The following is a 27955-nucleotide window of genomic DNA, read 5'->3' as shown; positions in this document are numbered from 1 at the left end:
TTACTACGATGACTACTTTCTTTGCTAGTAATGTCTGCTTAAGGGCAGTTAGTTACATGAGAAACAGGAAATGCAAGCATTTGGAAAAATACATAAATAGGGTCTGGACACCATTATCTGTAAAGCCACTGTAAAAGCTGCGGTCCCTCTCGCCAGCAGCGAAGGTGCACACTTGTAATGCTGTAACTTAGGGGAAAGGTACTTGTAGGACCAGCTGGCTGTGGGACAGTCCCCGTGCCAAAGGAAAAGAGCTTATTGAAAAATAGCAGGCAATTCTCTTGGCAGACCTAGACAAACTTTTCTTGTGGGGATTGAAATCCCATTTTGAGGGTCTGTGCTGTTTATTGATGTGGAACTATTGCCCAAATCATCTGAAACACCTCGCTGGCCTTTACTGTGAGTACTGAAAAACAAGCAAAGTTTTTAAATGCTGTCTTTTCCTGTTAAGGTCTTATCTGGCTGAATATTAAGAAACTGGATCGAGAAGTATGAGAATGAGATGGCTTGTATTCTACAAGAACACATCGGTTACATTAGAAGTCTGAGAACGTCTAATTACCTCAGAACACTAAGATGCAGCAAAGACCACAATAAAGCTGTTTATCCCAGAAGTATTAACAAAGGAAAGCGTATGAAGAGCAGTTCAGTATTTACACCTGGAATTTAAAAGCCTGACCAAACTAGCAAAGGAGGAAATAGAGAATACTTTACACCTCTCTCCAGTAAGAAAGGACTGAATATAAATACTTTAATGCAATGCTACATGTATCTTGTTGGCAACAAATCAGCCTAAAAACTGAAATATTTTTTTCCCTCATTTATGTTCAACAAACTAGACTGTTTTTATTGGGTTGTCAAGTGGCTGTCCTCCTATAGATTAACGACAGGCAGCTTTGTTTTAATTAATGGTGTCCTAACTTTATACAGCACTCCAGAACAATAGGCCTCGTTTTGACAGAAATCCACAGGACAAGTAAAATCAACTGTTATTTTAGAAATATACATTATACCCCTTTATAGTTTTAGTTCATATGCATAGACATAGCTTTTATAAACTTCATTTGGATTCCTTTCATAAATACATGTAAAACACAGAATAATTTGAATGTCTTACTTTGTAAGAGGTGGAGACTAACAGATGTGCGATATTCTGAACAGCTCCGTGGTTAAATAAGATTGTCTGGTGATCTGGACCCTTCAAAGGAAAACATAAAACACCATTTATTTTTTTAAAAGAACACGTAAGAGGTTTCCCCTATCTACAACTTACTGTTAAGTATTAGAGATAGATTTATTATTAACAATTACTGCGTAATCAGCTGGCATACCAACTTGGTTATTTTATTTTAAAACAAGTCCAACTCTTATTTTTATAGCATTTGTCCTTTTCTGGTAATCATTTCCATTCTTTTCTTCAATAGGCAATGAAATTAGTTTTCACAGATGAAGAAACATGGACAGAGTACTTATGTTTCTATTTTTCATATGGGAATCAATCAAAAGCTCCTGATTTTCTCTACAAATCATATAAAAGATCCCCAGTTACTAGTGTCTTCTCCACTTGTAATATTAAACATTTTCAACAATTCTAACTTCAGAAGAGAGGGAATTAATCCTGAAACTGTTTCCAGACAGAATGTGACAGTGCTTTGAGAACAGATTCATATTTTCCTCCTAGAAATTATTTTAGTTTCAAACGTATTTAGCAATAAATCTAGTCAGCCATCGCCCATTTATTGACTTCAAGATCTAAGTCGGCAATGGTTGATTCATCAATACTCTTCCAAGATTTAAAAAGCATTTGGAATTAAACACAAATACTGAACTTTGCAATAGAAAGTTCTCAGAACTTCTGTAGTATATGACAAGGCTTGATGAGGTTGCAAAAAACAACCACTGAAATCCCACTAGGGCCTGCAACCCTCAATAGTCTCTTGGGAAATCTGAGCTGTGACTTACAAACATCTCTTTACAAGTAGATTCATGACTCTCGCCATCTTTGCATTAAGCACAGGCTACGCGCAATTTAAATTCAGCTTTTAGAATGTCACAGCATTAATCATACCTCGGTGCGTTTTCTTGGCTAATCTGGAAGTGAAGAAAGTATCTTCACTCCTTAATCTTTGGCTCAAACCCAGCTGAGCTCATGGGCACATCTCTACACCCTGGTATGCACGAGCGACGCTTTATTTTCACATTTGAGATACAGCTGAAATCAGATTCCTCTTATATCCCAAAGAGCATTTTTAGAACATCCCTTACCTCTAAGGAAAAAAAAAGCATAAAATTTACTTTTAGACGTAACATATCTGGTGCTTTAAGAGATGCTTCAGCTGCTACTGCCACCAAGAGCTTTCTACCAAAAAAATGCAATTAAAACAGCACGGTTGAAGTAGGAAAACAACTTACATTGGCACACAGAAGTGGCTGAGGCAATGATTTAAAGCCGCAGCTATGCCAGTGTTGAAGCTGAAGAACAGATATTAAAATACGTGAAAAAAAATGAATGAAATTAAAGTAAAAGAAATCATACCAACCTAGATAGTTTTAGTAATTCACAAGTATTAGTGATTGTTCAATGAGATGCAGATGGTAAATTCTGTGCAAATAGGACAAAGGCATGTACAGAGGAGACACTTGGGTGGATTCTTAGTTGCGGAACTGGATGTATATGAAAATATCTAATCTGTACACATCGTGTTTGCACACACCGATCCAGCTTGTTTAATCCACAATCAGGGTAAGCACTAACCCATGAATAGGGACAGCTTCAGATATAAACATGAAAACCTGCAAATATAATCATTTCCAAGCAGCTCAGGCATCAATTTAACAGCAAGGCCGCTTGCTTCTGGGGATAGAAGCAGAGTTCCAGGAGCCAGTCCTACTACAGGGATCTATTTCTCCAAATATGAGTGAACGACATAATATTTCAGGAATAGAAATCACATTTCTTGCATGATTTTCCATTTTAAAATGTCAATTTTCAAGAAAGCGGTAGGAGAGAACAATGTAACAATTCATTCCCTGATGAAATTTTCAAAGCAGAGATCTGAATGGAAATGTACCTCGGTTCAGGGATCCAGCACCAGCCCTAAGATCACACAAGCAAACATTCTCAGAACGGGCTTGGAAGGAAGCTGCCTTGACTACAGGCTTCATCCTGGATCTTTCCCAGACACAAGATTTTAATTTTCAACTGGTGGCGAAATTATTATTTATGTAGAGATGTCACCACATGGATATATAAGTTCCAGAACTATCTTTTCAAATTGTTCATACAACCGTGTGTTTCCAAATGCATACCTTATCTTTTTAATTTGACCATTAAAACAGTAAAGCTTACCTACTCACATCTCTGGAAACAAATCAACTGTGACAGAGAGAACCTTGGAAAGTAAATTTTGACTTGCATTTTAGCATCCTGTGTACATCAACCTGATTTCAGTTTACTTATTTGCTTCTATGTTGATAGAATCCTGGCTCCGCATGTTAAAAACTGCATCTGCTCCCCCTGTAAATCAACACTTTCCCTCGCTTAGGATGGCTCTTCTCTGGGGTCAATGTTTTCCATCAGTTAATTTTAACTCTAAAAATGCCATGAGAAGCAGTAAAAGCGAGCAGTAAAATCAGAAACCAGCGGCAATATTGCTAGGAATCCGAATTAAGGATTTCCTAGCTCAAGAGAACAGGGCTGAGCTTTTCCAGGGAAATCTGAGCAGGCAAGAAAAAAAAAAAAACAGAAACCAGAGAAGCCCAACCAAACAAGGCTCTGGCAAGGAAGAAAACGAAATGGATGCACAAGATCTAAGCAGAGAAAAGTATGCAGGAACAGGAGGGCAGGAGTTATGATATGTCACTATTAGTTCAATGAACAGATCTACTAAGATGAGGAAAAAGAGAAATAAAAGCATCGATCCCTCTTATAAAATAAGCTGTCATACCTAATACGAAAACATATAGTAACTTATTTCTTCAGGAAAAAATTAGAAAGGTTCTCTCACTCACGGCCTTTTTGGGGGAAGATGGAGTCTTCGTTAAAAATGTAGTGAATACTGACACTTTCAGTATTTAATTAATTTTTTTTTAATTATAAGAAAGTACTTTGCCTATCCATATAAATCAAAACAATCCCCTGCAAATTCTACTTCACTGTATTAATGTATTTTTTTATGTCTAAAAATGCAGTAATTGACCTTAATAATCAGATCTGAAACAAAAGAACTAAACAAAAAAGAAAGAAAGGGGCATTTTAGACTTTTCCGAACAGCTGCATTTGTCTGGGCGAGACAGAAACGAGTTCTTGATCAGTTTAACATTTGTGATCATCTGCTTACTCAACCTCAAATATTTTTCTTTGTTATGCAGCTCAAGTTTATTCTGTAAATGCAACTATTTCCTAATACTCATACCCATCACCCTGCTTTTCTTGTGCATTCACGTTTCCATCTGTTCACACAATCAACTTTTTCTTTCCAGAAATTTGGCTTTTTCAAAACATTCACTGTAAAATTTGTTGGAGTGGTATTTGGGGGGCAAAGGAGGCATTGAAAACAGGATAGTGAGTTCATAAGATCTTCATTACCCTACTTTTGTTAAGCTACTGGGCATTTGCTTTTTTTGAAATAATGTATTTGATATGTAAGTCACCAGGAGTTAACGGAGCTACAAGGAAGTAACTCAGAAAAAGATTTCAATAACTGTTTTCATGTTGGATTAATTACCCGAAGTTACTCTGCAGTTCTCACACAGCCAACAGGGTTTATATTGCTACAGAGCTAACCCCTGATTCTATAAACTGACTTCTCTAATCAGTTCTAATTCAAATCTATATGACATCCTATAATCAGTTCTCTGTTATTTTTCTTGTAAGCCAACATGGCCCCATTTTTCACCTGTTGGAGCTACTCAGCCCATTAAGGAAAATTTCCAGGGACACTTAAAGATGAGATCCCTCACTGGTGCGTTTTTCTTCTTAAAATACCAAATTCTGTTTCCAATATTAGCTATAGATCTGAATTTCAGGGGGTTGGACTAGATGATCTCCAGAGGTCCCTTCCAACCCCATATTGTTCTGTGATTCTGTGATTTCCACAGTCTAGCATAGGACTTTGTCTTTATATTTTACTTAATTCTATAAATATTAGCAGCTGAGCTATATTTTTATATCAGACTAACTGTACAGTTTTCAGTCCTCAGTTTCACTTAACAGAAGAAATGGATGAATGTACATAAATAACAGTTAAGGCAGAGAAAATTATGTTTTTAACACAGGAATAATTCAGAGTTCCAGAAGACTCATTGCAAGTGATAAGATAGAAAGACATTTTTCCAGGTAAATACTTACAAATTCATAAAGTCTGGAACTTTTTCATTTGTTAATCTGGGAGATAAATAGCATCTATAAACTTTTAGTTTTCAACTGTTTCTAAAAGGGAAAGATGCTGTACAAATCTGATTTCCTACACTGAATTATTTTGATACAGTTACTATATAACCCATGGGTACCACCAAAAACCACAACAATAATATAAAAACAGTGGTGTGTGGAAACTTGGAGCGGGGGAGGGAAAGACAAAACTCCTGTGTTTGGGGTGGGGTTGCTGCTGGTTTTAAATTAGTTTTCCCATATCAAGGCATTGCATTATATAGCAGGAATGAACACGTATCTGGATAAACCTGTAACTGGTAGAGCTCAACCGAGAAGAGCATTTTTCTTCCTCTCAACCTACAGTAGCTCTTAGAAAACATTCTCTGAGTTTAAAACAGCTGTTTTTAAAGCACATGCAAGACCTCTGCGAAGAGATACTCACACTGTCTCGAAACTACCAGAGAAAGAAAATAAGCCTTCCAAAATTTATACTGATAGTAGTGAAGATTGATATTCACTTAGACTGTTGACTTTGTTTAGTAGCCAAAAGGTATAAATACATATACACACCCTAGAAAAAAAGCTCTTATTTGCATATTTTGTTTTATTGTAGAGAAACGTGTCAACCCCAATAAGTCTGTCAGCAAATCCAGAGCAATAACAGTTCAATCATTACTGTCCTAATGTTCCTGCCACAAAAGGCAGTATCATCTTGCAGTTTCTTACATGCCAGAAACATAATAAGTTGCATAAAGAACATGTATTCTCTTTCTTACTTTGCAGCAATGTGAGAAGATCTGACATATGTATTCTTGTGTATATCGAGACCTACTGAGCAGTGCCATGAGGTGGGAGATAACTGTAGCATCCTGGAAACAAGTCAGAGAAGAAAAAAAGTATTAGCGCTATATTTCAGCATAGTTTGTTCACAGTTTGTTACTTAAGAGAGTACTCCTGATTCTGCAGTCAGCATTCTCCCTTCCACTGAAACTTGTATGGACACAAGGACAAGACCATTACAGTGGTACAGGACAGACTTTAAAGCAGGAGTGACAGTTCCGAGCCAAGTCTTCATGGAAAAAATAAAAGGTCAATGCAAGTTAGGTATAAAATTTTCAGGAATTATCTCCAGAATCTTTACTTTGTGAGAAAACAATAAAAGAATGGGGGGGGGGGGAAACATACCAACTGCAAACATGGTCACTGAAAGCAATTACTCCAGGAGTTGGTCTTAGTATTTTCTTACTACAAGTGCGATTTACTTACCGCTTTGTTACAGCTCCAAGTAGAAAAGAGCAAGGAGGAGAAGAAGGGGCCAGACCGAACAGTGTACAGTCCACCTTGAATCCTGTGGCACTCGCTTTCTACTCTATTCATGTGGGGTAATAATTTCCTTTGGCTTTGAGTCAAACACACACTATAGATCTATTGGTACGCGTGACACTAATGACAGAGAATTCTAAATAAATTGGCAAAAGAAAACCATTATACTACCGTGAAAACACATCCAGTTACTTAAGCTCTGTGGTAAGTTACAAAATTACAACATTTTAAAGCTTTCCCTTACTTTTACCAGTACAATTTCATGGCAGCAACCGCAGTGATAAGAAAAGAAACACAGGTCATTCTAGTTTGGAAACGACATGATTTCCATGAGATAAAGGGTGCTGAACAGCGGAGATGAAAGACTGAGTCTTGCTTTTCACAATAAGAACTTGTGCCATATTGACCCTACACAAGTCAGACTCCATTTCACCCGCAGCTGCATGAGGAATTGCATCCCTCTGACTAGGGAGAGGTGGACTAAAATTAGAGCAAAATCTTCATGCTCCTCAGCTACTTTTACAGTAATGGAAGTAGCACCAGCTTGATTGTTTTACTGACTATAGCTTCAGAGATAAACTTTCCATAAACGGCTGTGTATTTCCCAATTACTTGGGAAATTTCCCATCACACTTTTTTTTATATTAGCAAAATAAACATGTATAAGTCTCTCCTATTTGTACACACATCTGAGATTAGGCAAAGCTTTGCAATATTTATTTTTGCTATTTTAATATTCTTTTATATATATATATATAATTTAGCAAACTTATTTTAGGAAGCTTTGCTGCCAACAATCTAGCCTTCTTGTTCTCAGCAGAAAACAATAGGACAACAGAGCCAAGAAACACACTGAGAATTAAAACAACTTCTGCTTCTAACTGCTTGTTTCTCAACAACCGGAAAGGATCGATGTGCAACAGCCTCGTTTGCCATTTCAGCATCCTATAGAGAGACAGTTTCTAGAAACTGGAGTTCTTCCAGGTACAGCAGTCATATATTAATGCTCACTGCATGCTTATGGGAATAGGATAAGGAAGGGACAAACTATCCAAAGTGGTATTCTTAGGGTCTGGCCAACAGTAGCTCCATCTGATCTTCTGCCTTTACACATGGATATCAGAACCCAAAGGCTGGCAAGGAGCTGGTTTGGTTGCAGGCAATAGTGGACATTAAACCCACAAGTTATGTTGTAATAGCACCGATGGTCGTAACCATAATGAAGTGTCTCTAGACTCTTCTGACAGAGGTAAAGCCTGCAGTAGGTCTGTAAACTAAGTGGGTAGCGGGGTTTGGGCGTATGCCGAGCAGGGCAGCAAATTTCCATGAGAAACCAAACAAAAGCAGCAAACAGGCCAACCTTGTTCTCAAGAAATACATTACAATCTTACAAAGTCATAACAGGTCCCCCAAACTTTTAAAGTGTCTCCTTCTTTGAGTTAAGAGCAATACAAATACTCCGGATTCCTCTGTGGTTTGACCCATTTGACCCATTAAAACAGATTCTCGTCATTTTCTGTAAATCTTAGGCAGCTGAAGATATCAAATCACACATTCAACATGTGCAACACAACATACATATATGCCTACCGGCGATAAAGTGCACCTCAGACAAAACAATCAAGAAGTCAAGAGGGTTGCGGGAGAGAAGAGGGACATCTCAGGATTCTGATGCAGTGAAGCTTAAAAAAAAGAAGCTTCAAAATATAAGATACAAGACTTGCAATCTCCTGCAGGGACATCACTCACTATGAAACCTGGCTTATTTCAAACATTGCAACTAGAAGGATGTAAAGGTTGGTTTAAAAGTTAATGTCTCCTGAAACGGACAGTGATATTGCTCTTGCCAAAGATAAGAGGTACAAGAATTCACAACTAAAGAAATATATGCAGAGGGAGCCGACTAAAAGTATCTGCACCAGCTCAGTTATCCTTAGCCAGAGGAGATCCCCAGGAGCTGACAAGGATTCAAACTGCCACTATTAAGGAAGCACAGACACAGTGTTCCCTAACGTTAGTAACGTGTTTTTCTATCTACATGATCTAGAAAACCATTTAACAGTGAAATCTTTGGGGATGTCAGCAAAAAAAAAAAAAAGCCTAGATTGGGGGGTGGGGGTGGAAGAAAACACATTTGTCCTGTTCTGGTCTCTTCCCCCAAATAGAGGCACACACTATTATATACTGCTTTATAACTGTATTTGTCCTTACCTTACATTTGGTTTTTTCTCAGCTAACCAGGAAATTCTAGATAAGAATTTATAGATCTCAGTATCCATTCAGGTTCTTGGGGAGAAAAAGAAAGCCAGAAGAGTAGCAACTAATTTATTTGCTAAATCATAGGCGAGTAGCTTGCGACCAGATTTGACCCTTGCATCAAGCAGGTAATTCTTATGGACTGCAGCTGCCTTATCTCCAGAGAGACACCGGCAGGTACAGACCTGCATTTTTATCAGGCAATGAATACTCACATCATCTGCCACCTTTATCGTATGACCAGTACACATCTGGATACTGAATAACGCTGCCAACAATAATGCTGTCTTATAAAAGAACGCTCCTTCCTTCCCTCAAGCTGGCAGAAAGGTTTTGCATCCCAATTTATTTTTAAACTTGAAGTGGTGGCATTGCTTATGAAAAACAGATTTCAGTGAAAATACACAAGAATGATGTTTAGATTATTCCTCATTAACTAAGAAAGCACTTGAAATCTATAAAAAGTGCAAGGTGGCAAGTTTTGTATCGGGAGCCACTGGAAATCAACCTGACGCTAAAGAAGTGAAGATTTCTGATGCTCTTTCACAGATTCTACTAGAACATATCTTCCCAAATCCTTGTTTTTATCTCCCAAACGAGGAGTCTACACTCACAGTTTGCAGTTAAAAGAATGAGATTCACAAATCCCTTAAAACGTTGTCTGTTTCAGGCAACTTAAGACAAATATCTACACATCACATGTATTGTAACAAAATTACTGCCCATCCAAACAGAATTCAGAAAGAGAGAATTGACAGAGTTGCATTTATGTGCTCGGTCACCAATACCTACCTCAATATTAAAAAGGAATATGAAGAATGAAAACAAAATTTGCAGGACCTATTCTTAAAACATTTTCTTATAAAAAAGGATTAGTATTCTTTTTTTTCCAGATCAGAGAACTGGAATTCTTATAGTCATCCAAATAACTTAAATTTGAGCTCTCTAAGCTAGAATTCATCGTTTTACAATTCTCATTTTTAGGAAACAGTTCAGATTAGAGAACGTTTAGCCTTGCTGCACGGGCTCAGCCTTAACAGACAGGAGGAATGAAAGGAGTAAGGCATTAGAAGATGACCCAGAGTCCTCCTTTAGTAGCTACATATCGCTGAGCCATGGTGGAACGCGTCTACACTTTGCAGTGTGGTTTCATTGCTCCTTGAATACCCAGAAAACGGGATCACCACTGGGAACATCCATAACGAAACATGTAGAATAACTTCACAGGCTGGGAAGGGTTTCTGCCACTGAATCCATTCTTTCTGTTTTAAACAGAATAGCGAGCTGAAGGAACAGGCTATGAGTCAAACTGGATTTCATTCGGTGCCTGAATCTATTCAGCAAGCCAAAACACACCTAGCTACCATGAGCTGGCTAGTTCAGATGTACAAAACGCCTCCAAATAAAGTCTTACAATTTAATAAAAATAAAAAAGTCTGCACGTATACCTGCATCTCAATGGATCTCTCACCCTGGGACTCCATGTCATTCCTCATTTCCATTTGCAGGATGGTCACTAAAACGGTCTCAGCACCAAAGCCCACACCCTTCAGTGAAGGATGTCTCCACAAGATGCATTTACCTGGCACAGCACATCTGGATACAGCTGGATACTGTTCTGCAGCAAACCTGCTGCAAGATCTCTGTATCAGACACTAAAAGCCTGGCCTTTTTGAGAGCTCAGTATTCAATTCAGCTCAACACACGTGGATGGGTCTTCACATTTTCTCAGCACAGGTCCTATGTTCCTAAAGGGAACAGCCCAAACATTTCCGCCTCTGGAGAACTATTTTGTCTTTGGAACTGAACTTAATTGCTCAAAACTGCCAGCAGTTTATCCTTCAAGCTCCTGTTTATAAGGAAAGGTTCAAAAGGAAAGATATAGTTTCTAACACCTAGCATTTCTGCTGCAAGAAATGTCCAGGTTACCGTGGATGATGTGGTTTTGTTTTTTTTAATTAGATTTTATGTTTATTCTCTCCCAAACCTATTACAAATAGAAAGAAATATTTTTAGCCGCTCTCTTTAAAGCACTTGTGTATCCTGGATCTTAACTGAGAGGTCCTCTGAAACCTCTAGAGTGAGTGTAACATCCTTGGAGACATTGAGCTAAGTCATAGTATCTTGTTTGGAAATAGTCCTGGCCGAAGTTTGAGAGACAGCATCTTCCATGCAGCCAAACAGCAAAGAAACTTTGGGAAAAGTTTCTATCTTACATACAACTCAGGAACTGTCTTTTCAGAAGCCTTCTCCAGAACTGCTGGATAAGAATGAAAAGCCACCAACAAACTTAGACTCTTTCCTTTCAAGATAGGACCTGATAAAGGAGAACTTGAGAGGCTGCTGAATAAGCTCTTTTATCCATTCCAGGTCTGAAGCCATATGGAAATGGTGACAGTCTCCCTGGAGCTGCTGTGATCAGAAACAAAGAGGAAGCAGTGTGGCTAAACAGAACTTTAAGTTCTTCCTGTTATTCTCAACATCAGAAAAGTGGAGTGTCTGCCATAAAGTGTTGATTAGGCCCATAATTACTTCGTTAATTCAAAAACAACTTCTCAACTGCTGCCTTGTGAAAAGCAGCTTGCAGCAGTGGGGGCTGTGGTTTTACCTTCCAACAGGTAGGAAAAACGTCCCTTCTTTTCAAAGGATCTGCATTCGGTACTTTTCAAAGCACGGGTTTGGATATTCCCACAACAGAAGCAAAAAAGAAGCTGATTTGCAGAATTAGGATCTTAAGTACAGTCATCAAACATTTAACTTTCAGGTGCCCAACTGAAATGGGAGTTTGGAAAATGGGTATTACAGCTGAAATTAAAGAACAAGGGCACCCTCACCAGCTGATCATTTCCTGTAGCTCTGGTTAATTAAGGGACACCACATTTGCCTGAATAAGGAATGGGGTAGCAGAGTTCTGATGTCGCTGTTGTGCAGCAGAGAAAGCACAGGATGAAAGAAAACTCAGTATCTTGGACATACCGTTTCCACAATGTCAGTGGCAATTTATATGCTAAGACTGGTTCCTTCACATTTCCGTACACGCTATTCTACCTCCTCTCTCCAAGATATTAAACCTCCCCTCCAAGTAGGGAGCAATTAATAGTCTCTACTGAGCACTGATCCCCAAGAAGAGGTATGGATTGTTAATGGAGAAGATCATCTTAAAGCCTGACTCTGGATGCTGAGAGCAGGAAGCAGATGCAATTAGGAACTCATACGGGCCAACTTGGGGGAATCCAGGAGCATGAAGTGGAGTCAAAGGAAGGAACAGAGACACAAAGAGAAAACTCTCAGATCACTCAGGAGAGGTGCCTTCAGTGGTCACACGTACAATCTGCATTGAGGGTTTCCTTGCTGAACAATCACAAATCAACTAGAAAAAAAAAAAGCAGTAATCACTGAAGGACAAAACTGGCTGATTATCTACATGTACTAAACACATGGGTAAGCTGTGAAGAGCTGCAGAAAGACTTCATGAGATGGACTAATTAGAAGATGAAATTCAGAGTATGTGTATGGTAAAATTGAGGCCACGGAAAACAAGACGTTTACATACCTACTGCCACTCTGGAGTGAATATGTAAGGAATCTTTAGAAAAGGAATAGGAACAAAACAGACATTTCAGCTCTGGAAAACATCTAGACAAAAAAATCATGAAGAAAACCTGTTGAGGACTAGTAACACACAGAAATTGTCTTTGGTAATGACACAGACCCCTGAACCATAGAGAAACTATGAAATCAGAGGCCAGCTGTGCCCTGCTCTACAAGTGTCAAGTCTTCCTCAGCAAGCAATAAAGCGATTTGAGTGGTGGGACCAGAGTGGTTAGCACTGTGGGCTCCCAGTTACCCCCAGAAGTTGGATCTGCTCAGTGACCTCCAGGCAGCAGACTGGTACAATGCTACCCTTTTCCTAGCAGAAAAAGACTGCTTGTACAGTATGGTTCTCAGGCCACAGCCTGCTTCATCCCTTACACTGAGGCAAAGGAAGAGGCAAGAGTACATATCCTTCTTTCCCTTCCTTCCAAGTAAGAGACAGTGACTGATTTTGGGCGAGGACTTTCATGTCTATGCTGCCAAGAGACAGCACTCCACATCAATGGCTTTGCCCAGTCACCTTAACAAGGTCAGCACTTATTGCTCACATGCTCCAAGCCGGAATCAAGATTATAGCAATGGTGGAGGACATTTTCTATCCTCCTGTCGGTTAAACGTATAACTAAAAGCAAAGAAATCTTGAAGGTGAAACTTTTCCACGTGAAGTGCAAAAACTAAGCAAGTACCTTCATATCTGGCGCGGGAGGACAGTGTCAGATAAAATTTTAAGTTCCAGAAAATAACTTTTGCCGACACAGTTGTGATAACGGTATCTGTAAATACCATTCAGAGACAGTTTTTACTCCTTAAGATTGCACACAAACCTGAAAATTTTAGGTTTTTTCTTTATCAGCGTGCTACCCTGTTACCATTTAATAATCAAATATTGCTATAAATGTTAGGTGAGCCAGATCCCTTAAATGTAGGTGAAAAATACTAACATTGTTGGTCAAGCCAGTCCTCATTACTACTGCAGACAACAAGACCTTTCACTCCCACCAACTCTATAGGTTTTAAAAGGACATCATAATCTGCCTGTAACTTACTGTGTATAGTAGATCCTCTGGAGTTACAGGACTGATGAAAATGGTACGGAGACATCGCAGGCAAGCTTCAATAAACTTCAAATCTGGTGACAGTAATCCTGTAAATATAGACAAAACCTGCTATTCAGTTTCATTATCTTTGCTTATTTGAGTACTTTAGGAATATTTACTAACACGGATCCATTAAGGGAGAAGTACCTTGCAATAAGGCTGGGATAATATGGCAGTCTAGAAGGGATTTGACGTTATTCTCTGTACCCATCGCAAGGCTTCCGAGGACCACTGCACATTCTGTTCTCAGTTCTGTGCTGGAGGTTTCTTGCTGAAGTAAATACAGCAACCTGGAAACAGAATTAGTTTTAGATGAGAATTCAGACAGAACTTTTAAGTCCAGTGAAAAAAAATAAATAATCTGAATCCTGCTATGTAAAGAAGATGGAGTCCTTCATAGAAAGATGAAGACTGAACAAAATAGTAAAATGAACACTTTATTTATAAGAACCTTTTTCCACTGTGTGTTCCTACACAGGTTTTACTTGCTGTTATGGTAGAAAGATACTACACTTTTTTCTAAAAATGTAGTGTCACAGCACTGATATCCGGGATGAGGTCTTTCAGGATACCAGGAAGATCCTAAATTTCAATTAAAGGAAACGAGTCTGCACTTTGACGTCAATGGGAAAGGGAACCTCATGCATTTTCCCAAACACCTAGGGACATGATTACCACTATCGTGATAGTTGTTATCTTTGGCAGTGATTTCTTCTGGGTTGCGGTTGTAAAATAATTCCATCATCAAGCACAAGCATGAGGGCTGAGAGTAATTCAAAGACTGACATATTATTGTATATGAACATAAAGAAATCCCATAAAAGTTTTATGTGCAGGAAGGCAGCTGAATTGTCGCTAAACAGGATCACTTCAAGCCTAAAACACATCTTGCCAAATGCGCACCATGGGTCTCAGTCAATTTGGATTCTTTATACAATATCAAGATACTTAGGAGCCCCTTTGAACATATTTTAAATTACATCATTAGCACCTGAACCACAGCAGATGTCACCACTTTCCGTCTAAATTGGAATCATACAAAGAGCCCAGAGAGCAACCAGATTCCTATCTCACATCAGCACAGAAGATAATCACTTTAAGATTCACATGGTTTATAAGCTTAAGATGAAAACCGTTTAACTAAGGGCTCCCACACTCCATACTGGTCTGAGTAAAACTGTAACAGGTAAGATGACTTGGACACCGAGATACAATTCTCTCTGTATATGCAACTTACACGCTCACTTTTCTAGATTCACTGAGCTAAGACAAAAATAATCTCAATTTAGTAACGTACCACTCTATCTAGTTTGAAAAGCTCTCTCCTAAAGCCAAGCAATAACCAAAGCCTTCTCTAAGAGCAACAAGAAGCCAAAGCCTTCTCTAAGAGCAACAAAAGCCAGCATACTGCTGAAGGCTACAGAAATAGTTACCTGAGTAAAATGCCCCCAAAACCTAACTTCCTAAATCAAAGGCAAGGGAAGAAATAACTGGAAACACAGTAGCTAAATACAATTTAGGTACATGGGACTAGAAAAGGCCATCAAGGGAAGCGCAAGCAGCCCCACAACAGACAGTAACACAGAAGAGTACCTTTAACACACACTGTAAATGTTTCCCACTTATATAAGGCAGAAATTGCTTCTTAGAATCCCCTGCATTTGAAACCTAAAGTCAAAGGCCAACAGACATAACTGTGGCATGTCCCTGGAAGAAAGCTATGAGATCAAAGGCCTCTTCAATACTTGTAAGCAGCACATTCATTACACAAAATTCAGACTATCCCAGGCAGCAGATAATTCACCAAGCTCTTGAAGGAAAACAGCAAAATAAAATAAACCCCCAGTATTCCTCAACAATTTATCCAGATGAAAAATTTTCTGATTGTGAATCTGCTAGGAAACCTGCTTTGCTCTAAATGCAGGTTTGACAGCAGAGGTATGTTAGTATCACCCAAAGCACACATGTGCCCTTTTTGATTTTGGAAATTTAAAAAAAAAAAAAAAACAAACAAAAAATTACTAAGGCACTTGCTCATAGTCCACCTTTTTTAAGAACATGATGTCTCTGCTTAACCTGGATGCCTTATCTCTGGCCTTATCAGCCAGCCATTCGACTTCTACCAAACCTGCAGAAATATTGAAACAAGGCTCTGTCTGCTAGAACCACCATAACTCACTTTTGTAGAGTCCAAAAGCTTCAGAAGTTACCAAAAGGGGCTTTGAGCAACCAGGTCTAGCGGGAGGTGTCCCTGCCCATGGCAGGGGGTTGGAACTAGATGAGCTTTAAGGTCCCTTCCAACCCAAACCATTCTATGATTCTGTGAAAAGCACAGAACAAATATTTTAACATCTTCCCTAATATATTTTCCTCTAATGTTTGTATAGAATACAATTTCTTCTATTTGTCCCTGCACTTCTAAGAGCAATTAAAGCCTCTTTCTCAGATGTCAGTAATGGTATCCAGGTGATTATAGCTGAATGAGGTAGGACAGCAAATCTATCCAGAGAGATACTTCAATGAACTCCAGGAACAACTATGCCTAGAAACCAAAAATAAGGTCAGCTGGAGGCGTGATGTGTTCTGAACAACTGACAGGGATTCATCTAGGAAAACCACACAATATTCTAGATAAAAGGAGAAAACTTTCAAGGAAAGTAGCGGCTGAACAATCGGTAACTACAGTGGCTTAACAAGGAAAACAAACAGTTCAGATTTTCCTTTCTTTTGAAGATGGTTGAGATGGGTGTGGTGCACCAGAGCCGTGCCCTAGAAGACAGACTTGCATGATTTAGACCTCATCAATCTGGTCCGAACACAGACCTCAGCTAAAAATAACAGAAATTTACTCTTTGACATTTCACCCCACTTGCAAGTTGTCACCAAAAAAAAATAAATCTCTGAAGTTCTTAAAATACCTGGGAAGGAGATGAAACTCAGCTGTTAGTAAAAGAACATTTTCAACGCTTCATCAAGCCCCATAAGCAGGCACGTGGAAAAAAGAGCTCAGGGTAACAGTTCGAGTTACAGTACCGTGAATCTTAAGATAGCTTTTATCAAAGTATATGAATAAATAAGAGCTTTAATTCCATCAGCATTATCTGAATATTTATTACTAGTCCCCTTACAAAACAGATCAATGCACCATTTGCTGGAATGATCTAGATTTTTTTATTCTACCTTGGAAGATGCATGTCTTCCAGATCATTGTAAGAAGGCCAGAAAACTACACCATGGAAACATCTGCCACAAATATACAGATGAAGGTACTGCTGAAACATATTATTTACTGTTGGTTTTCAGAATATTGAATTAAAAGTTACTGCATGCATAGAGGTTGACCTCTGAACACGTGGGAAGTCCCAGTGAGCATCAATCCCAAACTGCAAACTGAATTAAAGTAGGGGAATAGATCAAACGAGAGAGAACAACATACTAATTTTTTGAAAACTGCTCCTTTCAACGTATTTTAAGCATTACTTTTCAAGCAGCATAACAGGAAGCAATCACTGGCCACAGAATTTTCCAAAACAAGAGCTAAGTATAATTTTAAAAGTACAAAATAATATAGGCAAAATATCTGAAGTGGCAAATTAAATAGTTATGTTCTTACACACAAGGACTCAAAAATATGAGTGATTTTTGTAACTGTTAGTCAAAGAAATGTATCCAAAACTGACATGTCACAGTCCCACTTCTGGAAGCCACAAGTTAATTCAAAATATCCAAAAGCTGCATCTGAGGGGTCTGAGCTAACTCTACTACCAAACTACAAAACTACAAAGCCAAGATAACTGCTTCTGGGGGAAAAAAAAAAAAAAAAAAAAAAATCATACAAAGGAAATAGTACCTGTCAGCTTTTTTTAAAAAAGCCAAATTGAGAAATGCGATGGTAAGACTCAGCTTTGAACTACACTACTGAAAATGTTCTGACTACTTAAACGTCTGTGAAGGAGACAGCAACGCAAACACTCCACCGATGTGGATTACAGAGAGAGAGAAACACCTTTCTCCTACAGCATTTTCACTTACATTAATATTCTATGATTTGTTCTATACACATCACATAACTTGCATCCGATCTGACTTTCGTTCACTTAAAATCCAATGTTGGAGCTTTATTATATTGACTGAGCTGTAAGAGGTTTGAATGAAAAAAAAAAAAAAACAAACCAAACACCACAACATTTTTCATGTAAGAGTAAATAAGGACCATGACTGAATTTTTTCTCACCTTTCTCTTTAATGATCCCTTTTGTTTGAAAATAATTCTTGCTACTCTACGCTGAGCCAGTGCATTCGATTCACCTTTTTAAAACATGAATACTTTTATTCAGCATGTAACACTCTCCTAACCCTCTCCCTAGTTCTGTATGGACCAAATTTATTCTATTTTTCCCTGCAAGACCATTCCACGAGCCATTTAGCAAAAGATAAATACACCCTTTCTTTGCAGCCATTTACACTAGAATGAGTGGGATCAACACACAACCCCCGAAGCCCCACAGAGGTAAATTTACACCAACACTCAAACCTTTTAACTTAGTGAATTACACTGATTCAGTTTAGCATTATCTTAGTGTGACACAGGCTCAAATATTTCAGAGGACTAGGTCAGTTGCCTTCATCAGAGTAAGACTATTTTTGAGATGATACAAGCTTTTTGTTTTACTATTAACGTGTTAATATGCATTCTATAAAGCAACATCTTCCAGTCTTGCTTCAACCACCTTATCACTTTGCTCGAGACTGATGTCTTATGAATAAGTTCATCATTGAACTGTTCATTCCATTTACCTTTAAAAACCACCAACATGCAAAATTTATTCTAAGTCTTCCAGAAATTCCTGTATGGAAATATTTTTTTCCGTGTTAAAACATCAGTGAATCAGACTATGACCACCACCTGAAAAACTCCTGTTCATTCAGACAAACCAATTTTCAAAGGTTAATGTCTGAGGATGCTAAGCAACCTTAAACAAAAATGAAACTGTTTTGAGTTCCCATTCACCTGCATTTTTAAATTCTCCACTGTACACAAAATACACTATATTCCCACTATATTCCTACTGCATTTGAGATCACCGCCCAACATTTAGTATCTGCACACGAAAGAGGATCTTAAGAATACATTTTTGAATACTGCTCTTTTTTCTTTTTTTTTTTATTTACTCTCACAGCTCCTTGTGAACAGATACCATGAGATATCATAAAGCTACCTTTCACATTATGTTTTTAAACCTATAACTTAACATTCTAATAAAAACGCACATTTAAAAGCTATCATTAGAAGTACAGCTTATATTAACAGCTTCCTTCGTGCTAATAGGAAAGGCGCTTCAGAGATAGAGGGCTGCACAGCTTTTAAACCAGCTCTAACACAATTCTGCTGACTGCAAATATTTGCCTTGACTCACACGTACTCATAGCTGGGTTAGAAGAATACCTCGTTCCAATTATACGTAACTCTCGTGGTGAGGGTTATTCCTTATAAAGAGACATATAATTATGTAAACAGGCTGATTCCTGACTTGCTTTGAAGAAAAACGCAAGGACAGCCACAGGAGGCCTATTAGGGCCTCTGCTCTCCACCTCTTTCCCCACTCTAGAGCAAAGGAAGCCTTTAAAAAGACCGGCATTGCAGATGAAGCTCCTTCACCATAGCACACAAACCACTAGGGCTGGGCAGAGATCCCCACCCTATGCAGTACAGCACAGAAAACCTCAGTGCAAAGCGCAGCCAAGAACAGAACAAGGCACCAGGGAACAACTGTGCCTTGCCCCTCTTAAGGATGTCCACAGAAGTTGGACAAAACATCTCATTAATGTGCATGACAGACCTAGTAATACTACGTCCAAAAGTACCATCTAAGTTCTTGAAAGAAAGCTGATAATGTGCCAGAGATCATCAATGTTTCAAGAGATGTGCATAATTGGTAACTCGTACGCTTCTCACTAACACCACCAGCAGTGGTCCCGCGGTACAGGTTGATCTGAACACCTTACAACATCTGCACGCTCTGCAGGTCAATGAGGTTCTCTGAGGATCAGAGAACAACAGCTGTAAGGAATCTTGACAGACCCTCCAGTTACTGACCTTGCTCCAAGGCAGGATCATCAATCATTAAATCATTTGAAGTTACTGTCTTGCTTGTTTTTCAATACTTCCATTGGCGGAGATTCATCACATCGTCACCACCAGAGCCTTTCAGCACTGCAAGGTGCAGATGCACATACATTTCTCTGCTACTATGGGGCACTCTTGCTCTCTCCCGGGTCTCTGCTCATCTGTCCCCCTTTTTTGACTCAACAGAACAACACTTGCCTTTCTGTGAAAGTCATTTTTTCTGTGCTTACTGAACTGAAGCAGTTTTTTGTGCAGTCACACAAACATCAACACAGGAAGCGGTAGGAGGATACGATCAGAAGCACAGAGGGGTGGTTCTGTGAGATAACCCTTGCTCAGAAGAGGAGACCTGTTAAATCAACCTGGCTTTTCACCCGCACCTTCACATACACTGCCTGGGTTGGAGCCACCAAAGGCATTTTCATCAGTGTAACGAAGCCCTAATCCCAAGGCAACCGAAAGAGGAGATGCAAACCGCAGAAGCTGCACTCCTAACAACAAAGGTTTTCAGACAAAGGAAGGCAAGAAAGGAGTCAGTACTGAGCACTGAGGGATTAGGGACAAGATTACTCCAAGAAATACCAATTTCAGAGAAGACATCAAGCAAAAATACAGAAAAAACCCCTCAAAACACAGGCATGAAGCTTGAAGGCCCATTTGAACCTAAGTCATCACCTTGTGAGATTATGTTTAAAATGGAAGGTAGCATCAGGACAACAAAGTGCGAGTGTGTTGATATTCAGCAACCGTAAAGAAATAAAAACCCCCACCTGCAAAAAAAACCCAACTCCATCTCATCTTTGTGCTCTGCATCCAAATGGTTTCCCACTGAAACAGGCCAAGTTGAACACATACCAACACTGGAAGACAAACTGGAGATCAGAACTTGAGCAAATCCTAATATTTTCTGGCTTTGGACATTATCTTGTCAAAAAAAATACTTTATAAATTAAGTAACAAGCTAAAAAGATCATAATTACTTTGTGCATGGGTTTTTTGAGGCTTAAGTTTTTTGTGGCTCCCAGCTTGATTTCTGAACACTGTTCATTCCCGTTAGAAACAAAGATCCTATCACACATATTAAGACAGGTTCTCTGGCAGATGAAAGCCCAGTTTATCACCCCAAACATAAAAAACAATAGCTCCAGTTTCATATCTGTCACTTCACCAGCATTTCTAGAGTTGCTCTTTCTCTAGGCTCAAACTATCAATCTTTCTTCCCATGTCTGCAGGAGCGACTGCAGGCATGCTTCATCCCCTCGTGCATAGGAATGGGTCACATTTTATTCACTAACAAATGGTGTTGCACGGCCAAATTAGATGGGATGGATGAGTTTTCTTCTCCCTCTTCCATGTCATGAAAGTAACTGGCTGCTCCCTTTTCCTCATAGGAAAGCGTGTGTGGCGAATCTAGGAATCCCCCCAAAGGTACAGTTCTTCATGTTTTTATTACTGTATTGAATCCCATGATTCATCAGAATTGGCAACCCTGCAATGTTCTTCATCCTTTAGTAAGAAAAACAATCCCTAGCTACCATGGATTTTTTAGCTTCTTCAAATTATTTGTTTAACAAAGAAACTGAGAAAATAAACCATCAGATACAAAAATAGTCAACAGCAGCCATCATTTACCATCAGTCACTCAGATAATAGAGAAAAAAAACACAGAGGTTAAATATTTCTCATAGCAGTGTCCACCACTCGTTGGCCCTTTCCACTTTACAATACCAGAAAATTTTCCAACAAGAGAACTTTTTTTTGATGGTTACCTTAAGATTAGAAACTAGAAAATGTTCAAAATATTATCTGCTGTCATTGCTAAACCTAATCCCATCTGTGTAATAACCCAGCCTTAAGACTATAGGGAAAACTGATTAAATAGTTCAACAGCTTTACTGCCTCAGGTACAAAGAAGAAAAAGTCATGTCCCATCTATACAAGTCAACTCCTAATCCATGACTACCGAAATTCAGTATCAGGTCCATGGATCAGTGCATACCTCCAAAGGTGGTTTAGAGAACCTCTGTCTAAAACCGTTTTGGGACAGCACTTGGTTCAATATGGCTATGTCTAATCCTAAACAGGCAGTAGTTAAAGAGATTTGCATGACCATGTTCATCAAGCACAACATACATTTGCACAAATGCATCCTTCAAGCATAATCTCAGCATATAAAGTTAAATTAAGAAATTAAGACTCTCATTGAAACCATACCCGCACACTCATAAGGGACCATTTCCTTACACTAGCTAACGATGGATCTAGAGCTGAATACTCAGGCAAGTGCTAAATACATCCTGTCTGTAACAGGAGATGGTTCTGTCAAGCAGATACTTGCATTCCTACAGTTAAAGGATGGCCAGTCCATTAAAGGTAGCATTATAAAAAACATTAATTAGAAGAACTTCTGAAGTGAATGTCTGAATTCAAGGATAACCCCAAGGAAAAACTAGACATATAAAGGCATTATATCGTATCACTTATCACTTAGATCAGATTACAGAATCGCAGAATAGATGATGTCGGAAGGGACCTCTGGAGGTCATGTAGTCCAACCCCCTGCTCAAAGCAGGACCAGCTAGAGCTGGTTGCTCAATATTCCAGCCATGAGGCCAAGCTTTCCCGCACACACAATAACAGACATACTTTCTTGGTGTTAAACTAAACCGGTACTTGCTACATGCACAAGCCTCTTTATTCCTAAATACCCAAACGTAGGGACTTTGCTGCTTATCTTCTACAGTAACTGAGGTGTTTAACTAAGAACACTATCTGACATTTATCTAAGTAACTCCAAGCAAAGCTGAAAGCAACAGGGTGGTTTTTCACCCCGCAGTCCTGCAACTCTTCTCACAACACTCAGCATCCCAGTAGGAAAGTATTCCGTATGTAAGGGTGCTCTTCTGCTAAGCTCTACACAGGATCAAGTGTCAACATCACTGATCATTTAGGAATTTGTAATGCCATGCATTTAAACACAGAATTGATCAGGATACTTGTGAGCTATGCAAAACCATACTGCCTAAGTTTTCTTTTTAAATCTCAAAAGGAACACACACTCCAATGCTTCAAACACTATCACAGATACGTGAATTCCTCTACTTATCAGTACCTCAGTTTTAATTTTTCCAGTATTTGCCAGCCAATACTGCACGCAAAATCTTCTTTACAGATACTTTTCTTGTGTTTAATACAGACACTAGCCTATATAAACTCCTTTTCCTTAGCTGACAGACTTCAGGGTGTAACAGAACCTTCCAGTCAATAGAGATATCTTCTCATCTTATCAGTAGGTTACACAGTTATCACAGCAGCAGTCTTATTTTTTGGCAAACTCTAAAAGAACACTGCCTGAAGGAATTTCATTATGTTTAACAGTAAACTGAAACATAAAATTTCATGGGTGTCCATGTTGGTGCGCTCACGGCCCTAGAAACAAGTTAAAACCCCAACAAATTCTTTCTAGTTTTCACTTCCACAAGCAATCTGACAGTATGCTCTGCAGAATTCAGGTTTCCAATGATGGAACGGATAAGATTTCATCAGCTGTTCTGTGTAATGTGTCATTTTAAAAGTGCTCTAAAGAAATTAAAAAATAAAAACACCCCAACAGTTAAGCATAACCCCTAATAAATGACTTAGGGAAAGGTGAAAATTAACTATATAAAGTTCTTTGAGGTGCACCTACCTAGAGATAGGCCTTTAGCTTTGGGAAGAAGTACACCACCACATTACAGCTCCAAACAACTGACTTTACGCCTTAAGACTCTGGAGAACAATCAGCTGGAAGTTAGAAAATCATTTTTTGTAACTGACAAGAATAATTTAGTGGTTTTGTTAAAGGCCTTGGATGGTTAGGTCTAAGATTTGATTTAAAAAACTCTGTATTCATTTTGCAGCAAAGGAATAACTGAAGTTCTCAATGAGAAACTAGTTCTAAAGTGGATTAAACTTCAAATATTAAACTCTCAGTAATGATTAGATAAGCAAGAACTTGATTCAGGTAACATTTTTGACAAAATAGCACAGGTCAGAGCTTTAACAGGTAACCACGATGTACAGCAAGATAAAGCTATGCTCTGCTGACTGGAATTTACCATTGCCTTCTCTACGCTCTGACATCCACCAGATGAAGGAAGAGGAAGAGAGGAAACGTGGCACAGGCTCGAAAGGCCCAATCGTTGGCTGGATTACCGACCACCCAATGCTGTTTTCTTTCAGGGTACCAGAAAGCAGTCCACAGACTTGAAAAACAGAGTTATCAAGAATTTACTCACGTGTTCATTTCATTGAATGTTTCTTTTTTTCCCAATTCCGTAAGCCAGAGGCTTTAGGCTGTTTACTGCAGGATTGAGAAAGAGCTTAAGAGTGATAACTTTTGCCTACAACAGAACCTCACCTACTAGCACTAATTCAGTGGCCTTAAAATGTAGCTGATGGGGAAAAAAGCTGATGTAGCTTGTGGGAAAGCAGGCCCACAAGGAGGTCTCAAGGTACCAGAGAGTGGGGAGGGAAAGACTACTTAGCTTCTGAAGGTACGTCAAAGAATGGCAAGGGTGGTCCTGGCAACCACTGAGTTGAAAGTGAGAGTCTTTAGTTCCCCCTATGCCTTAGGTGTTATCAAGTGGCAATGAGTATGATGACAATAGGATTGTCAACCTGGACTGCACAATAAACAAGTGTTTTTCTAGGCCCTTTGATAAACTCCACCAGAAAGGGGCTCCAATTACAACTCAGAGCCAGCAGCAGTACAGACTAACTGCCACTAAACAAACATTGTTCTGTTAAGTCAGAAGTCCTACCAAGATGACTCAGAAAAGAACAATTTACATTTGAACTGAGGACTCAATCATTTTCCTGAGATTTGGGAAGTAAGAGCAACTGACCAAAAGCTTTAAATACTGAATTTGGACTCTGAAGACTTGTCTGACATGTCGATAGCCACAAGAGCTACAGTATTTCTTCTTAGAAAACTGTCAAGTGAAGGGGAACACCAATTATTAGTATGGACTTCCTATCTATCTTCCTAGCTATCTTCTGCTAGCACTTACGTGGGATAGAAGGAAAAAAAACCCACTAGGAAATTGAAGGACAGTACTAAGTAGTAAACCATTTTTAGGCAAGGCTGACTTTTTGTTTTAAGTTGGCCTGCCACTGAAAGAACTTGGTATTAGGGCATTAAAATACCTTTTTTCCCTCCTGAACTTTAGAAATTTTATTTTCTGGAACTGTTAATAAAATGTAACAGTTTCAAAAAGTAAAATTTCTGCAGTCCTGACAGAAGTGCCTGAGGACAGCATTTCATTAGAATATAAAGGCATAACCGATTCTGTAAAGAGAAAGACATATAGAAAATAATTTCTTAAGAAACAAAACCTACATGCAGGCTGGCTACATTTATATTTTTAACATCTAGGACCACGTTTGTGTACACATTTGTAAAGTTCTTAACATTCTTAGCTCTTAAGTCCAGACATAGCAATTCTGCAAACTTTCTTCAATCAACTTGGGGTTTTTTAGCACCCTCTTCAGAACAAATGGTCAAGAAGTGACCATAGGTGAGACTGAACAAAGGGACAAAGAAAAAATTCATTTAAGGTATAAATATAATCTCCCTTTCTAAAGATGACACCACTAAGCAGTCAGCTCACGGACTCAGGAGGCCTAGAAATGACAGTGATCCAGCCATTCTTTCCCAGCATTTTCTTCCTGTAAGGAGATCTTTAAAGGACTTTGCACTTCTTTCCAACCAAGCAGCAGTCTAATATTTAAAAATAATAGGGTTACTTCATACCTACCAGTAGTATTTGGCCCAACTTCAAACAAAAGTTACTCCTAGACTTGTTTCCAAACCTCCTATGAGTCTGTTCTAATATCTGAACATACTGTTTTCTTTTCCACTAAGTGACAGAAATCTGAAGTTCTTTGGGTCTAAAGGGTCTCTTCTGAAAGCTTGCTGGAGGAATACTTGGGGAAGAAGAGAGAAGCAAGAAGTGAGAAAAGAAGAAGCTGAACCCCAGGACAAAGCAGCAGCAGCAGAATTCTAACAATCCCCATGCCATTACAGAAAAGAATCAATTTCCCTCGGGAGACTGCAATCTAACTCTGTGAAAAGAAAACTGTTTTCCTCATTAATTTTGCAGAGGAGACTCAAAATAAAGAATGCTGGCCTGCTTACTCCTATTCAGGGAAATGTTTGACTTTGCAGATTGGAATTCCAAAGGTTTCCATACTCTTAACGGCATCAGTGGCCACTTCATTTACTACAAGGCACGTCAAAAAAAGCCAATGAATTCCCACCACCTTGTTAGATAGAATTAACAGAAGTTCTCTAAACCAAATGGTCTATAATCTATTTAAGTCTGTTTGCAACACCTTGAGGAAATTCTAAAGCCTTCAGAAAGGCACGTGGGGGTAGATGATGCCACATAAGTTTTAGCCAGTGAGAATCGTCTTTTCTCACAATAATCCAGCCAATTACCTTTATCCCTACCTCTAGTCTGAAAAGCCTTGACGTGAGATTTCCTGTGATTTGAGGATAACTTGTACTGAAGTGAGGACAAGCGTGACAGTTTACCTTTTAAGGTTTTCCAAACCCAGTAATTTATTTACAGTTATAGGTTAACCATAAAATTTACTTGGACAGCCAGAAGGCATTAACAACAGGAAAAAAAAAACAACCAACCACTTTTGGATTTTCATTACTGGGCACAGAAGAAGTTACAGCAGAAAGCAGGATAACTGAAGGAAGATGAAGTTCTACAAAACTTAAGAACAGGCAGATTCTAGATTTGGAAGTTGGAGATCTTCTGTCACTTTTAAAATAGGAACCAGGAGAATCAACAGTAGTTGCAAGAATCCCTTGGGGCCTCTTGCTGAAAAAAATTCCTTAAACTTTGCATAATCTTCAACAAATGTCCACTTCGATCTTTTTGTCTCATGTAAACTCTTCATCTGTTTATATTTGGTCAAAACGGAAGATAATTCAGCAGGTTTTGCAGAAGGGGTTTCCCAACAGCTAATCCCTAGAGAATTTAAAGGGCTAGCTTTGACACAAACTCAATCTGTAAACGAGAAGATATTCCCTGCAAATAAAAGGCATTTTTTGTCAAGCCAGAAGCAGCTCCCTCAAGCAGGCTGGTTTGGGACCTAGCTGCCATTTAAGCAAAAGGATCATAGGTGAGTCCCATACTGCTAGCACAAGATCAACGCAGCGCTCAATGTTTTCCTTCTCCGCTGCTGCAAATGGTGGCTGAAAGAAAGCTGGAGGAGAAGAGGGGTGAAATGAAAGCTGCAGGGAGCAATCCAGTAGATAAAGTTACCTGTTAAATTTCTACTAGTGGAATCAGGATCCAGAAAATGTTAACATCAGCTGAAGCAGCAATTCAGCAATAAAGTATGATCAATGATTTTTAATTGTCTGAAGCAGGTGGAGACGACAAGCAAATTATCTCAGATGGTTTTTAGTATTTTTTAAATTATATTTAACATAACCGTATACACTTTTACTTATGAACTCACCAGGCAACCGGCTCAAGAACAGTATTAAGATACAACCACTTTCATCCGTCATTAATATCATCAATGTCAGAAATTAGATTTCATTCGTGAGCTGATAAAGTTTAATAAAAACCACCAAGACTACTTTAGAGGATTCTATGAAATTCTAAATTAAAAGCATTACTCAACAGCCTGTTCTGTAATACATGAGTTTAACAGATATTTCAAGTCTCTCTCAGTTACATTAAAGAAAGTATGCAGTCAACTACAATCAAAGTTAAAACAAAAAAGTGCCTTTGATCTAAGGATCATTATTCCAGACCTGTTGTGAATCAGTGAAAAGGAGAGTAGCAAAGGACATACCTTGGAACTGCTCCCAAAACAATCAAGTTGGCTTTTTGTTTGTTGTTTCCAATTACAGCATTTTTCATATCTCTGTAAATCCAGAAAGAAAAACAAACCCTGGTAAATTATGCTGAGGTACTGAGGGCTTAATCTATAGAATTTACTATTTCCATGAAGGCTTATCAAGTAGTCTTTCACATGTCCATGCTGCACCTACAGGACTGAGTAGTGCTTCAGGGCACATTCTCCACAGCCCACAGATAAATACCCCAGAGCTCTGGGATTCCATTATGTCCCAGCTTATGCCAGTAAGCAAAAACCCAGACTATCTCACATGCACAC

General features: G+C 38.8%; 1 protein-coding gene across 4 annotated transcripts in view; it reads right to left on the bottom strand.

Annotated features, from left to right (window-relative positions):
• Positions 1-27955, bottom strand: part of ARMC8 (armadillo repeat containing 8) — a 75726-nt gene that overhangs the window by 31921 nt on the left and 15850 nt on the right. For 2 of the 4 annotated variants that reach the window (XM_074152913.1, XM_074152916.1), the window contains exons 3-7: positions 27632-27703; positions 13789-13931; positions 13591-13688; positions 6148-6240; positions 1115-1195 (exon numbers count right to left, since the gene is read on the bottom strand). In XM_074152913.1, the coding sequence (XP_074009014.1) occupies positions 1115-1195; positions 6148-6240; positions 13591-13688; positions 13789-13931; positions 27632-27703 (487 nt within the window). Of the gene's footprint in view, positions 1-1114; positions 1196-2409; positions 2470-6147; positions 6241-13590; positions 13689-13788; positions 13932-27631; positions 27704-27955 lie in introns of all 4 variants that reach the window. The other 2 variants (XM_074152912.1, XM_074152914.1) reach the window with 2 other exon arrangements.

The sequence above is a fragment of the Numenius arquata genome, chromosome 9, assembly GCF_964106895.1.
Source record: "Numenius arquata chromosome 9, bNumArq3.hap1.1, whole genome shotgun sequence".
Classification (NCBI taxonomy): domain Eukaryota; kingdom Metazoa; phylum Chordata; class Aves; order Charadriiformes; family Scolopacidae; genus Numenius; species Numenius arquata.
Note: the sequence above shows the minus strand (reverse complement) of the source record. Positions and strands in the feature narration are given on the sequence as shown.